This window comes from Rhinolophus sinicus, linkage group LG01 (assembly GCF_036562045.2).
Source record: "Rhinolophus sinicus isolate RSC01 linkage group LG01, ASM3656204v1, whole genome shotgun sequence".
NCBI classification, from domain to species: Eukaryota; Metazoa; Chordata; class Mammalia; order Chiroptera; family Rhinolophidae; genus Rhinolophus; species Rhinolophus sinicus.
Window position 1 is genome coordinate 63,522,905 of NC_133751.1, and position 16,207 is coordinate 63,539,111.

The 16,207-nt window shown below is 38.6% G+C and overlaps 1 protein-coding gene across 4 annotated transcripts in view; it reads left to right on the top strand.

Annotated features, from left to right (window-relative positions):
• CD80 (CD80 molecule) overlaps nt 1-16,207 on the top strand; it is a 37,026-nt gene that overhangs the window by 12,889 nt on the left and 7,930 nt on the right. For 2 of the 4 annotated variants that reach the window (XR_012496038.1, XR_012496039.1), the window contains exons 4-7: nt 2,724-3,005; nt 7,107-7,205; nt 8,386-8,500; nt 10,099-10,549. Coding sequence is in view for 1 of the 4 variants with exons in the window: in XM_074331531.1 (XP_074187632.1) it covers nt 2,724-3,005; nt 7,107-7,205; nt 8,386-8,462 (458 nt within the window). In the remaining 3 variants the exon portion in view is untranslated. Of the gene's footprint in view, nt 1-2,723; nt 3,006-7,106; nt 7,206-8,385; nt 8,596-9,298; nt 9,354-10,098; nt 10,550-16,207 lie in introns of those variants that run through there. The other 2 variants (XR_002137200.2, XM_074331531.1) reach the window with 2 other exon arrangements.

The following is a 16,207-nucleotide window of genomic DNA, read 5'->3' on the forward strand; positions in this document are numbered from 1 at the left end:
TAAAACTGGGAAGATCTCAGGCTAAATGGGGCAAATTGGTTTCTCTACATTTGCCCAAGATTGCAAAATGATATATCAGCATAGCAATATATGAAAGCCTCCATTAACAAGTACATTTGAGGAACTAGTGATACTAGTTAATAGATTAACTAGGTTAATTGATATTTTCCTTTTGTGTACCTCTTCCTTTCCTAATAAAATATCCCCCCCCCCCCGTTCATTAAGAGTGGTGAAAATTTGGGTTAGTTGATTAAAATGAGATACAAAGGAGCAATTATTTGATGGTTCACAGTCTTGTAAGGCCTTAGGATCTGTTACTTTAAACAGATCACCTTATAGAAGGGATAGAAGACAGAGCTGAAGCTGTTTAAGCCAAGTCAGACTTTGAAAAGATGATGTTTTTAATGCAATCCCTGGTATTAGTGGTATTCTTGTGGTTTAGCTATTTCTCAGAGAAACGAAGTGCAGAAATGGACAAGAATCATAATTTAGGATATGAGTTACTTGGAAATGTTATTCTAGGTTATAATAAATGACATACTGATAATACAAGAAACAAAGGGACTATTCTTAATGTTGGCTACCAGTATAATGATTTAATCTTACAGGATAAATTGCAAGAATAGGAAATAATAATATCAACTAAAAATGGCTGTAATGCAGGGTCTCTGGTCCCACTCTCCGCACCAGAACGCAGGGTATGGTGAGGCCAAAAAGGAACACCAATGGAGCCATAGATAGGGGAGTCATACCACCGTATTCTCGCTGGCGGCTGGGTTGGAGACACAGGAAGTGGGAGCCGCAATCTGCGCCAACCAATCAACTAACCAACCCCACTTGCTAACTGCAATCCGCGTTTGCTAGCTTAGCCATGGTAGTTATATTAGTGACTAATGGCTCACTGGTTACAGCTGATGGCCAGCTAGTCACAGCTGATGGCCATCTACTACCTGAGCCAGCACCTTTCCACATGAGGCTGAGAGCCTGGAAACTGCTCTCTGGGACTCTGTCCCCACAGTGGCTCAGGAAAAATGGCAGAATTTAGGAAAAGGGTTAATCCAAAAAAGAAAGGTGACTTACTTCCAGCCAAATCCAAGTTTTTCCTTCTTGGCAATTGTAATCACTTGTCATAACTTCCCCTTTACTTTATTATTCACAGTACTACCAGGCAGTCCTGGAACTTTCACCTGCCAACATGATTTAAATAAGGGAACTCATCTAAGAGTGGTCAAATTTAAGACCCACATAAATCAGTCTATTAACTAACTTCCTTTGTGTCAGGCTCTGTGCTCCATAGTTTATATTAATGATGTCATTTAATTCTTACAACCTTGGAAGGTAGGTATTGTTATCCCCATCTCACAGTTGAGTAACCTAAGACTGCAAGTGATTAAGTAATTGGCCCAGGATTAAAAGGCAAACCTGGTTTTAAAACCTACTCTTGACGACCACTTTGCTATATTACATCTCTCTTTGGAACTCAGAATTCTAAAAAGAAAACTAACTAACTGGAATGAAGTATAGGGGGGTTGGCTCCCCATATTCATGCTGAGAAGTATGAACTCTTCAAGGCTAAGAACATGTGAGGAAGAGGTAAGGAGAACTTTCTCCTGTGTTCTCTGCAGTCATTTCACTATGCTTTGTTTGGTGTTTAGGTTGGTGCAAAAGTAATTGTGGTTTAACAGGTTAAAAATTGCAAAAACCGCAATTACTTTTGCACCAACCTCATATTTTACTCTCTTGTTAGGGCGCAAACATACAAAAGAAAGGGTGCCTGAAGTATGTAGGAGGAATCCCAGGAAGGCCTCTGTCCTATGAAGGCATATCAGAACAGCAAGGAGAGCAGTAAAGGATAGTGATTGAGATTACAGGCTCAAAAATGTACAATTTGGACAGAGGTTTACCTGATAGAAAGACGACTTTTGAAAACGCAAAGGCGTGCTAAACAGAAGTTAGGGCTGGGGTTACCTCAGGTATGGGAAGTAGGAGACAAGTTGGTGAGACCATACAAGTAAATTTCCAGAAGTTACTGTCAATGTTCTGGTTCTCAAATCGGATGGAGGGTTCATAGATGTTCATTATAATAGGAATTAATAAATAGATAAGTAAAAGAAAGCCACTTTGTGTACTTTAAATATCAGGAAGAAAGGAAAGAAAACAAAGTAAAAGAAAGGAAGGCAAGGGAAGGGAAGCCTTTGGTATCTGAAACACTTGAATTCAAATGCCAGTTCTGTCACTTATTGGTTGTGATCCAACCTCAACTTGGATATTGATAAAATGGAAATTGTATTAAATTAAATGATATGACATTACTGATATTTGATCTTTTTTTAGTCTACAACCTACCTCCTAGGGTTGTTGTAAAGACAAAATGAGGCAATGTACAGACCTAACAAACATTAAGAGCTCAATAAATATTGTGTATTATTTTTCTCTTCACCTCTTACAAATGCAAGTACTGTGTCAATATTTATTCACACGAAACTACTTCTTTTCTCTAATAATTGCCCTCCTACCTCTATCAAAAGTGATGAAAAATTGCTATAACGAATTCAAATCAAAGTTAGTCTTTGGATTATACACAACTACTAATGACATGGAAAGTTATAAATTATATCTCATTTTCGCATTCTTATTAAAACTAGAAACTTTGTTAAAAATATACCCCCTCCACACACATAGATGTATAATGATATGTACTTATATCCTTGTTCTTTCTTCAGCTGATTTCCCTGTCCCTAGTATAACTGACCTTGGAAATCCATCTCCTAATATCAAAAGGATAATTTGCTCAACCTCTGGAGGTTTTCCAAAGCCTTGCCTCTCCTGGTTGGAAAATGGAAAAGAATTAAATGTGAACAACACATCAGTCTCCCAAGATCCTGAAACTGAGCTCTACACTATTAGCGGTGAACTGGATTTTAATGTGAAAAACAACCACAGCTTCATGTGTCTTGTCAAGTATGGAGACTTAACAGTGTCACAGATCTTCAACTGGAAAGAATGTAAGTGACGTTGTTCTGGGGAGTTTCTACCATGGAGAATCTAAAAAGAAAATAACTGCTAGATACATTTTAGAATTATGCATGTCGACTTTGTATTTTTGTAGTATTTTTTAGACACACAAATAAAATTATGATAAAATGTTATTGTGACTTATTAAGGTCATTGTACAAGGTGTGACTATAATGTCACTAGACTTTTTTAAAAAAACATTCTAAAATTTGGAGTTCAAATAAATGCTATCCATCAAAAAGTCATCTTAGGAAGTTATTTTTAGAATATTGTTCTTATTGAAAACACTAATATTTGACCTTCTTTGAAAGTGCCCTCAGGGCTTTGGCAGTTTCTTTTGGGCATCCCCTCTCTATGGTCCCATGGTATTAAATCATTGTCCTTTGTGGGTGACATTGCCTTTAAAGAATTACTGGTTCATTCAGAGCCACGTCTGATGAAGAAGGTGAATAACAAGCTACTTGCCTGAAAAAATGCCTGAAAAAAGATGTCAATTTTGAGCAAATACCGTGACCAAATACTTTACCCTACAGGCAGTAAAATGATAGGATTCTCTTTCCCCAAGAAGTGAAATCATCTGAAAATATAAAATGGAAAAGTTTGAGTTTATGTAAATTTATGCATGTCATAATAGGTTATTATAGGAGAACTCAGTTACTTGAAATACATGTCTAACTTTCATGGCTGATGATATGGAGAACCACCAGGCCTCTTCCCCACCCGCCAGCCAGTCCCACTCCTAACAATATATTTTGTGACTACATAGTAAGAAACAATATACTGAGTTTGGTATACAGTGGTGTGTAAGTGTAGAGTATAATATATGCACATAAGGTATATAGCATGTCTTATGTCTTCCTCTTGTCTTTACCTGTAGTAGAGGAGACAATTTAGATACTCTAGCAGTTCATTCTAGTGAATGATTTACTCTAGATCTTTCTGTCTTGAGGTGGTTCTTTAATTATTTCCCTCAATAGGTAATGAGATAAAATTTCCTGGGAAAATTAATTCAAATATAAACCAAATTTTGATGATTTTATCAATAGTCCAAAAGTCCTATCATCTTTATGTATTCTCAAAATTTTATAAAAATGAGTCTTGACTCATATAATAAAGATAGTGCATTAATTCAGCATTACTTTTCACTTAATGTGTCATTATTTAACCAATTTTAGATGCTTATGTTTAAGTTGGGGAGCAGTCCACAGTAATAGCAGCTTCAATCATATTTTATTTTGGATATTATTTATATTTGGGATATGGGTATATATGATGTAGGACAGAGGTTGGCAAAACCTTTCGGAAGAGGGCCAGAGAATAAGTACTTTAGTCTTGTTGGTCATTTGGTCTCTCGCAACAACTCAGTTCTGCTGTGAGAGCATGAAAGCAGCCACAGACAAGACATCAAATGAAGGACATGGCTGTGTTCCAAGAAAATTTTATTTAAAAAAATAGGTTCAACCCCTGTAGTGTAGTTTGCTAACTTATAGGAAATATAACGTAGCCCTTTAAATAAAAAGATGGAGCTATTATTTAAAGATGACTGCCCAGCTTTATCAACTTTTCCCTATTATGCCTTCTCTCAAATCTTCATTTATGCAAAGGGTGAGCAGAATCCCTTTTCAGTCTAATTCAAACTACTAGCTCTTTGACGTATTTGGTCTACATTCACAGTGATTAATGAGGAGATGATTAAGTGTATGTGTTTATTCGTTCCTTCATTCAATCTTTAATTAAGTAGTTATCACATGGTTAGCATCCTGCGAGGTGCTAGTGTTGTCTCTATGGTTGGAGAGCTTTAGTGTATAAATACTTCAAATCTCATTGATTGGACTGCAGAAATCATCTAGAGTCAAAGCAAGTAAGGCAGTTGTGGGTGGTCAAGGGCTGACTGCTTAAGCAAACATAAATTAGGTGTATAGTTTATAGAAAAGTTCCAAGTCAGTGTAAGTAAAGCTTTACTGTATAAATACCCACTCTAAAAAGAACCCCAAATTTATTAATAGATTGATCTATGATTCTTTTAGTGTCAGTCTGCCAAATGTGTTAACCCTTGATGTACTGGAAGGCATATGTGTGTGCAGAAGGCTGTAAATCAGGGAGAACCACTCATGGTGTCTAAGAAGCTGTATGTGCTGACGTCCTTATATAACTATGCACTTGGATTCTGGGTCTCTTCCCTGTAGCGCATTACCAGGCTCATAATAGGCATTATGACAGAGCCAGTTTGCTGTTCCTGGTTCCTTCTTCTTTCCCTTAAATACACATCCTCTCTCTAGGCTGAGTGAGGCTTGAGGATGGATGGGAGTGGCCTCTCAGAGGAAGCCAGGTGTGGGTCGGAACCTGTGAAACTTCTAGACTCCCAGGATGATAGCAAGAGCTTCTTTGTTATTTGGGATGTCATTCTGGTCTATAGAGGCCAACCCTGGTAATCACCTGATGTCTCCATGTAATCTGGTGTTTTAGAGAAAAAGAGAAAAACAACTTGCCCTAGTGTCTAAGTGATAGGTGCACTGTGACTAAATGTGCATTTTAGAATGGATACTATAGCAAACCGTGTAGAAATTATTAGAGCCTAGGAAACCTGAGGCAAAGAGACCACTACAGAGGCTACTAGATAGGAGATGAAAAAAACCTGAACTAAGGCAGTTGCTGATTTGGGGGAGAGATATTCTGCAGAGATATTCTGAATATGGAATAGAAAGTCCATGGGAGCCTAATGGGCACAAACGCAAGCCTTCACTCTTACTTAGATAACTACTGGTATTGCCATTCACTGAAATGTGAGGACGTAAGTGGTAGATCTGCTTTGGAAGGAATATAGTGAATTCCGTTTTAAGCAAGTGGAGATGCTGGCATCCAACCTTCTAGTTGGCAGCTGGAAATGCAAATCTGGAGCTCAGAAATGAGATGAGAAATATGATATACAGATTTAGAAATCAGATAGTGTTTCAAACCTTGGGTGTGGATGAGATCACCCAGGAGGACTGGGGCTAGTGAGAAAAGAAGGGGATTGCTAATGGAACCATGGGGCACAACAACATTTAAAGGACAAGAAGAGGAAGAAGAGCCTACAAAGAAAACTGAGTCACAACAAACAGAAACAGAAGAATGTGGTAGCATAGAAGTCCAAGAAGAAGAAGGTTTCAGCTTTCAAAATTTATCCACAAGCCTTGGTAATCAGTAAAATGAAAAACAGTAAGTTCATGAATGTTCAATATTTATTGTAAGGTAGTCCAGAGAAATCAGAATAGGATGAGCTACTAATATTCCTTTTAGTTTGTGTTCCTGTCCTTTCTCCAGACGTTGTTGCTAACTATTCCTCAAACTGGTGGAAGAATAAATGACGTTCCTGAGCAGGAGAGACAGAGAGCAGTCCCCCACACACCTGTCTCCTCCCCACCTGCACCCTTCCTAGTGTCCCCGAGTTCTCTCCGTTCCCTGTGTTGTACAGCCGATAGCCAGTTTGCAGAGCTCTCCTCCAGGATGATCCAAGCCACAGGACTAATACCAAGCCACATCCACTCTTAGCCTTTGCTGGGCCTCTTCTACCCTCCCAGAAACTCTAGGCTGGGTGGTGGAAAATGTGTACCTGAAAATGAATGCAAAACATCTCCTGTAGCTTTAAGCACTACTGGGCGAGGGGTGTGTGTGTGTGTGTAAGGGAACATGCTTAGTGAAAGGAAGAAGGCATGACAGAGCTGGATAAGAAAAAATAAGGCATTTCTAGAGCATGACATCAACTAATTATTAGTAGTAATACATAGTAATATCAACTATAAAATGAGAATATGAAGACATGATGGCTTTTAAAATACCTCCTTAAAGTCCTTTTTATGCCAACTTAGTAAATGCAAAAGTCCAAAATTTGTTTTTCACATTCAGTATCTGATATCTGGATATGAGTTGCCCACAAGTATGTGTCTGATTGAAGAGTTATGCAAGAAAATGCTATCAGCTGCATATTGGAGAGCTGACCAGTAAAAGAAGTGAAAAATACTCTTCACAGTTGTGTCAATATAAGAAGCATACAATCGGTATCAGGCCGTCAGAGACACATTAGAGCTGACGCTATTCTTTTTCCTCCACAGTTGAGCCACACTCTTCTTTTCTTAATCTGCCCTGGCCCTGGCTTGTTATCTTAATGGCTGCGATTATGGCCGCTGTAGGAATCTACAAACGCCTACAAAGTAAGTGCTATCGTACTATCATCCTGGAAGCCCAAACTCTATTAGTATGGTTTAGCATCTCTCCAAGATTTTTGGAAGTCGATGAAAATTTTAGGGTCTCCTTTACTTGCATCAGCAAGTTCTGTTCATTCACTGGACAGACATTTCTTGGATACTTATTATGTGCCTGACATTCTACTAGGCACTGGAGTTACAGAGATAAGAAATCACTCCCCTGAAGACACATTCTAATTTAGTCCTTTTATTTCCCCCCTAACGTTGTAATATTTTCTTGGAGACACTGAGGCTTGCTGACTAATATGAAAACATTTCTGATGCAAAGTGATATTCTAATCTTTAATTTGGAATTGGGGAAAGTCATAAATGATGAGATGGGGGGCAAGAATCACTTTCTTAGAGGAGGGTAAGATGTACTAATAACGTTGAGAAACTACATGGCTACAAATGATTTTACCAACTCTCAGTTCTTCAGAATACATATTTGGATGAGAGATCAGGAGTGGTTGAGGAAAAAGGAGATCTCTAGGATATTTTTCCCTATGAGTTTAAAATTTTGGCCTTACACAAATGCTACCCTCAATCTCTACATGAAATGAAGAGAAACTGATAGGCCAGAGCTAAGGCCATAGTCACCATGAAGGAGCCAATCTTTCTTGCAGTAGAAATCTTGTACACTGAGCAGAGAAAACTGGAACACCAACATCTGCTGATTTTCCCAACCTTAAGCATAAAAATTGTCAAAACTCAGGGAAATCACTAGAGACTCTTTGCTATGAACAACTCACCTGATGGGTAGGATAAAAATGTCTGCATGGCTCAAGGATGTTCCTAATACAGAGTGCCCAGCCATACCCCTCAGGGTTCCGGTTTCTCATCCTTAGTACTAGGATCATTTGGGGCTGAATAGTTATTTTAGGGTGTCATTCGGTGCGTTGTAGGATGTTTAGCAGCATCTCTCGCTCTACTCACTTTATGCCAATAGCACCCTTGCCCCAGTAGTGACAACCAAAACTGTCTTCAAGCATTGAAAATGTGCCATGTTGGGAAGTGGGGGGTTGAATATCACCCCCAGTTTAAGAACCGCTGCTCTTATTCTAAGCTAATCGCAATGCTTGCTGAAATACATGAGCACAATTTAAGGGAAACTCACCTGTCTAAATTTTTATTGTTTGTCTTCAAGGACTTGCTGCAAGAAGGAGAGAAAACAGGAGGAATGGGGAGAGCCTGGAAATGGAAGAGATCCCCCCATCTCCATAGGCTCTGCAGAAGCATCCGGCTAAACAGGACACCTGGAGGTAGCCTCTTTTAGCTCTTCTCTACCAATGTGGGACAGAGACAGCATGTGCATCAGGAGGCACAGGCTTTTCTTCCCCTTGGTACCAAATTTAAGATCTTCTCCTCCTCCTCCTTCTCAAAAACCTCATTCAGTTTTCTCTAAACAGATGATTGACATGTCTCTCCTCTACCCACATACCGTTTGCTTACTAACCTCTCCTTTGCTGTGCTATTCTGCCAATTCCGTGTCTCTCACTGTCTACAAAACACTACTTTAAGTTCAACTTGAACTAATATTCCCGGCCTAACTCCTTATTCTAATCATCCCTTTTCCCCTGTAAGCCTCAGGACTGATGGGCACAGATTCACTCTGTACTAACTCTGTAACATCCTCCCTGTAACAGCCTCTGCTTCTGAGTAACAGAATCATCCTACTGACCCAATCACAGAGCCAAATGTCAGGAAGAATTCCTTCTCTATGTCACTTTCCCACTCAGAAACTCAGAAAAGCCCCCACTGCCTACAAGAAAATCTTAAAAACTTTTAACTTTCCACATTCCAGTTGATCTCGTCAGTCTAAACATTCTCAGTTCTTTCCATTGTTCTTCAAATGGAAGTTTCCAGAAGCTACAGGTAAAACACTATGTATCAATGGAGTCCAAAACTTTAATGTGCTCTGACTGATTCTACATACAATGGGATAATTACTATTTGGGGTCTGGAATGTTTTTTTTTCTGTTAGGGGAGCCTAACACAGCATCAGCTTTTGTGAGTCACATTGTTAACATATCAATTTTGTGTTATCCTAAAACCCTCAGGTCTTTTCATATAGGAGAAACATTGGAACACTGGACTCCAAGAGACTGATATCAGGTACAGGGTGGTTTACAGTCTCCATGAACAGTTCAATTTTGACTTGCAGAGCTATCTTGAAAAACAAAAGATAAAATATAACACCTGAGAATTATGTAACAGCTTATGTTTTGCAAAAACATTAATTCATTTTAGTCTCATAAAAATGTCTATGAACAAGATCTTTCTATCTTGACTTTACGGGAGAGGGACCCACGGCTCCCAGAGGTTAAGTGATTTGTTAAGGTCAGACAGATGAGGAACAAAACCAGGACTTAAACTGGACATCAAGCTCAGGTCTCTTTGACGACACTTTGGCAGCCTTAACATATTTTCCCCACAGCAAACTCTCAGTTTCCTATCCTGTTTTCTTTTCATTTCAAATACTTACTCACTGTACTAAATGATTAAGCCCTGAATCCAGTCTTTTACACAGAGCTTTCTGTGGCTGTCTTGTCCAGTTAAAGCAGTTCTCCCTCTGAACTGCTGTGGCAATGGTGTCTCCAGCATACCACATTCCAGCTTGGGTTTACATTCATGTGCCATGTCTTATATTCTTTACTGACTTGAAGGCTTATTGAGGAGAAGAGCAGCCATAAATGATACATCTTTGTTTGTCCCACACATAGAAGAGTGCCTTGATCAATAACGTTTGATTGTTTGGTGATAGCTGGTGTTTAATATTTGCTTGATATTTCATGTACAAAAAATGGTCAGACTTGCCCTAAATTCTCTCTTAATTTGGACTTTCTTTTATATTTTTTAGCCATCAAGATGACTGCCCAAAATGTTACCTCAAGTTGGGAATATCCTTTTGATAAAATATATAAAATTTTAAAAAATGGTTTCCACTTTTGGGAATTTAGGGTTTGAAATACTCACCTGTATCTCAGATCCAACGCTTCTTGGAACTTCCTCAGATGGCCAGGATTATCCCACCTTGTCCTTCATATGTGAACCCCCAACAATTAAGTCCATGAACTCATCCTAGAAAAACTGCTACACACCTCACTGCTACAGTCACCTCTGAAGTACTCCCCTTGGGAAGCTACGCACTGATGCCAGCACCTAGTCCATCCTTCAAAGCAATTTTGGAACCTTTTCTGGAATGGCCATCAGAGCTGTCATCATATCATCCTTGATGTCCTGAATGTCATCCAAATGTCTTCAATATTTTCTTTATCTTCAGGTAAAGAAGTCACTGGGAGCCAGATCAGGTGAGTAGAGAGGGTGTTCCAATATAGTTATTTGTTTTCTGGCTAAAAACTCCCTCACAGACAGTGCCGTGTGAGCTGGTGCAGTGTCGTGATGCAAGAGCTCCTTCGGGACCATTTTTGCACACACCTTTCTCATGCCAAGATTTTCAGTTAAGATTTTCCTGACTGTTTCTCTATCGATGTTTACTTGTTCTGCTATGCTTCTCACAATAAGGCAATGATTGTGACACACAATTTGGCAAATGTTAGCAATGTTTTTGTCAGTTCTGCTTGTTGCTGGCCGCCCTGACCTCTCTCCCTCAATGACGCGTTCTCTCCCCTCAGAAAAGCATTTAATCCATTTGTACACTACAATTTTCTTCATGGCATTATCCCCATAAACTTGGACTAACATGTACCTGATTTCACTTCCACTCTTGCCAAGTTTAACAAGAAACTTAATGTTTGTTCGTTGCTCTAATTCAAGCTCAGAGATTCTTGTGATGGCACACCTAAACATTCAACAACAATAATGAACGTCACTCAGCAAGATATCGCTACATGTCGATATGAACACGGCTGTGACACACTGATATACCAAGGTTATAAAACCTTACTGAGCTGCTTGTACAGCGCTGCCAATGTAAGTGCACGGTGCCAAGTTCACTAATGTAGTTGTCAGGCCTTGTACCTATTCTCTAGGAGCCTCTTTTTTTTTTTTTTTTATTAGTTTCAAGTGTACAAAGCAACATAATAGTTAGACATTTAAACCCCTCATAAGCTGATAAACCAACCACCCCCTAAGCTACATCTCTTCTGACAACTTACATAGCTGCTACAATACCATTGACTATCTTTCCTATGTTGTTTTCCTCGTCCTGTGACTATCTATACCTATATATTTAATTATAGTTGACATTCAGTATTATTCTACTTTAGCATCAGGTGTACAGAGCATTTAACAGTCTATGAAGTGATCCCCCTGGTAAGTCCAGTGCCCATCTGGCACCTTACATGATCTTTACAGCATTGTTGATTATATTCCCCATACTGTATTAACTACCAATTTGTATTTCTTAATACCTTCACCTTTTTCATCCTGCCCCAACCCCATCCCGTTCTGTCACCCTGATAGATCTAGTACCTATCTGGGCACCATACCTAGTTATTACAATATTATTGACTATATTCCTTATGTTGTACCCTACATTCCCATGACTACTGTGTAACAACCAATTTGTACTTCTTAATCCTTTCCCGTTTCACCCATCTTTAACCCCACCCCATCTTAAAGAAGTCCCTCTAAGATTGTGTACTACTGATTTGGTGGTGATGAACTCCTTTAACTTTTTCTTGTCAGAGAAACTCCTTACCTGTCCTTCAATTCTAGATGATAGCTTTGCTGCATAGAGTAATCTTGGTTTTATGTCATCACTTGGTTGCTTTTCATCAATTGGAATATTTTCTGCCACTCCCTTTTTGCCTGCAAAGATTCTGTTGAGAAATCAGCTGCCAGTCTTATGGGGGCTCCCTTGTAAGTAACTAACTGCTTTTCTCTTGCTGCTTTTTTAAAAAAAAAATTTTTTTATTGGGGAACAGTATGTTTTTCCAGGACCCATCAGCTGCAAGTCAAGTCATTGTTGTTTTCTCAATCTAGTTATGGAAGGCACAGCTCAGCTCCAAGTCAAGTTGTTGTTTTCAATCTAGTTGTGAAGGGCGCAGCTCACTGGCCCATGTGGGGATCAAACTGGCAACCTGGGTGTTATGAGCACTGCAGTACTGTGCTCTAACTTTCTTGCTGCTATTAAGATTCTGTCTTTAACCTTTAGCATTTTATTTATGATATGTCTTGGTGTTGGTCTCTTTGGGTTTATCTTTTTTGGGACTCTCTGTGCTACCTGGGCTTGTATGTCTATTTACTTCACCAGGTTAGGGAAGTTTTCTGTCATTATTTCTTGCTCTCTCTCTTCTCCTTCTGGTACCCCTATAATGAGAATGTTGGTATGCTTGATATTGTCCGTGAGGCCCCTTAAACTCTTATCAACTTTTTGGATTCTTTTTTCTTTTTGCTGTTCTAGTGGGTGTTTTCTGCTAACTTATCTTCTACATCGCTGGTTGGATCCTCTGCCTCATCTAATCTACTGTTGATTCCCTGTAATATATTCATTTCCATTATTGTATCCTTTATTTCTGACTGGGTCTTTTTTCATGGTTTCCATCTCCATTTTTATGCTTCCTATCTCTCTGTTGAAGTTCTCCCTGAGATCAGTGCGCATCCTTATAAACAGTGTTTGGAACTCTATGTCTGATAGATTGCTTATCTCCATTTCACTTAGTTCTTTTTCTGAAGCTTTGTTCTGTTCTTTAATTTGGGACATGTTTCTTTGTCTCCCCATTTTGGCTGCCTCCCTCTAGGAGCCTCTTCATTTCAGTAGCTTTGCAGAAAGTGACTAGAGGAATATGGTGGGGACAGAAGTAGCTCTGGTGACCTTGATCAAGGAATTCAGAAACACAGAATTCTTTAGGGCTGGAGGAGACATTAGGAAAACAATTTCCATTAATGACAAGACCATCGAGGCCCAGGGAGGTGACCTGAATTATAAAGGCCAGAGCCCGTATTTCCTCCTGTCTCTGGTGCTCTTTTCCATTATTAATCTACCTCTGTGCTATTAATGTGCGCGCGCTCACACACGCGCGCACACACACACACACACACACACACTCCTTAAGGTTACAATAGGTTCATGATTTATGGTCAATTTTACATAGACTAACTGACATAAACAATAGTTAACTTCCCACTGTTAACTTGTAAAATATTCATAAAATATTTATGAGAAAGTTCTAATTTAAAATACGATAGGATTTTTTATGTATTCAGGCATACCTCATTTTATTGCACTTTGCTTTATTGTACTTCAGAGATGTTGCATTTTTAAAATTTTTAAATTAGAGTTGACATTCAATATTATTTTATATTAGTTTCACCTGTACAGCATAGTGGTTAAACATTTATATAATTTATGAAATGATTCCCCCAGATTAGTTTAATACCCACCTATATATATAGCTAAGCATCTTTTCATGTCTATTGGCCATGTGTATGTCCTCTTTGGAGAAATGTCTATTCAGGTCCACTGCCAATTTTTCACTTGGATTGTTTGGATTTTTTGATGTTGAGTTGTATGAGTTCTTCATAAATTTTGGATATTAACCCCTTATCAGATGCATCATTGGCAAATATCTTCTCCCATTCAGGAGGCTGTCTTTTCATTTTGTTGTTTGTTTTCATTGCTCTGCAAAAAATTTTTAGTTCAATGTAGACCCACTTGCTTATTTTTTCTTTTGTTTCCCTTGCCTGAGGAGATATATCAGAGAAAATATCACTAAGAATAATAGAGTTTACTGCATATATTTTCTTCTAGGAGTTTTACAGTTTCAGCTTTTATATTTAAGTCTAATCCATTTTGAGTTTATTCTTGTATATGGTGTAAGAAGGCAGTCCAGTTTCATTTTTTTTGTATGTATCTGTCCAGTTTTCCCAACACCGTTTATTGAAGATGATGTTTTTACCTTATAGTCTTGCCTCCTTTGTCATAGATTAAATGACCATATAGGCGTGGGTTTATTCCTGGGTTCTCTATTCTGTTCTATTGATTTACCTATCTGTTTTTATGCCAGTACCATGTTGTTTTGATTGCTATAACCTTGTAGTATAGTTTCGTATCAGGAATGAGATACCTGCAATTTTGTTCTTTCTCAAGATTGTTTTGACTATTAGTGGTCTTTTGTGGTTCCATTCAAATTTTAAGATGATTTGTTCTAGTTCTGTGAAAAATGCCATTGGTATTTTGCTAGGGATTACATTGAACTTATAGATTGCTTTGGACATTTTAACAAAGTTAATTCTTTCTATCCATGAGCACGATGTTGCTTCTATTTGTTTGTATCTTCTTCAACTTCTTCCTTCAGTGTCTTATAGTTTTCCAAGTACAGGTCTTATACCTCCTTGGTTAAATTTATTTATTTTTTTAAATGCAATTGTAAATGGGATTGTTTTCTTATTTTCTCTTTCTGACAGTTCGTTATTGGTGTATAAAAATGCAACCAATTACTGAATATTAATTTTGTATCCTGCTACTTTATTCACTTACCAGTTCTAACAGGTTCTTGGTGGAATCTTTGTGGTTCTCTACATATAATGTCATGTCATCCAAAAATAATAAGTTTTACTTCTTCCTTTCCAATTTGGATGCCTTTTATTTCTTTTACTTGTCTGATTGCTGTGGCTAGGACTTCCAATACTAATTTGAATAAAAGTGACAAAAGTCGGCATCCTTGTCTTGTTCCTGATCTTAAGGAGAATGCTTTTAACTTTTCCCCACTGAGTATGATGTTAGCTATGGGTTTCTTGTATATGGCCTTTATTATGTTGAGGTATGTTCCCTCTATTCCCACTTTGTTTTTGTTTTTAATCATAAATGGATGCTGGCTTTTGTCAAATGCTTGTTCTGCATCTATTGATATGGTCATATGATTTTTATCTTTCAATTTTTTCACATGATGTATCACATTGATTTTCAGATACTGAACCAACCTTGCATCCTAAAAACAAATCCCACTTGATCATAGTGTATGATCTTTCTTTTTTTTTTTAACCTGTTGGGGTAGATTTTTTTTTTTATTGGGGCTTATTGGGGAACAGTGTGTTTTTCCAGGACCCATCAGCTCCAGGTCAAGTCATTGTTTTCAATGTACTTGTGGAGGGCGCAGCTCACTTGCCCATGTGGGAATCGAACCGGCAACCTTGGTGTTATGAGCACTGTGCTCTAACCAACTGAGCCAACCGGACACCCCATTGTATGATCTTTTTAATGTACTGCTGAATTTTATTTGGTAATATTTTGTTGAGGATTTTTGCATCTATGTTCATTAGGAATATTGGTCTACAGTTGTTGTTTTTTTTTTTTTGGTAATGTTTTCTTAGTATAGCCTTTGTTTTAAAGTCTGTTTTGTCTCATATAACTATTGCTGCCTCAGCTTTTTAAAATTTCTATTTGCATGAAACATCTTTTTCCATCCCTTTACTTTCAGTCTGTATGTGTGTGTCTTGTAGACAGCATATGTATGGGTCATGTTTTCTTATTCATTCAGCTACCCTGTCTTTTGATTGGAGCATTTAATCTATTTACACTGAAAGTGATTATTGATATTTCTTTTTTAAAGATTTTTTTTTTTATTGGGGAAGGGGAAGAGGACTTTATTGGGGAACAGTAACAGTGTGTACTTCCACGACTTTTTTCCAAGTCAAGTTGTTGTCCTTTCAATCTTAGTTGTGGAGGGTGCCATTCAGCTCCAGGTCCAGTTACCATTGTTAGTTGCAGGGGGCGCAGCCCACCATCCCTTGCGGGAGTCGAACCGGCAACCTTCTGGTTGAGAGGACGCGCTCCAACCAACTGAGCCATCCTGGTGCTCAGCGGCAGCTCAGCTCAAGGTGCCATGTTCACTCTTAGTTGCAGGGGGCGCTGCCAACCATCCCTTGCAGGACTCGAGGAGTTGAACCGGCAACCTTGTGGTTGAGATTCCACTGGCCCATGTGGGAATCGAACCGGCAGCCTTCGGAGTTAGGAGCATGGAGCTCTAACCACCTGAGCCACTGGGCCAGCCCAGTGATTATTG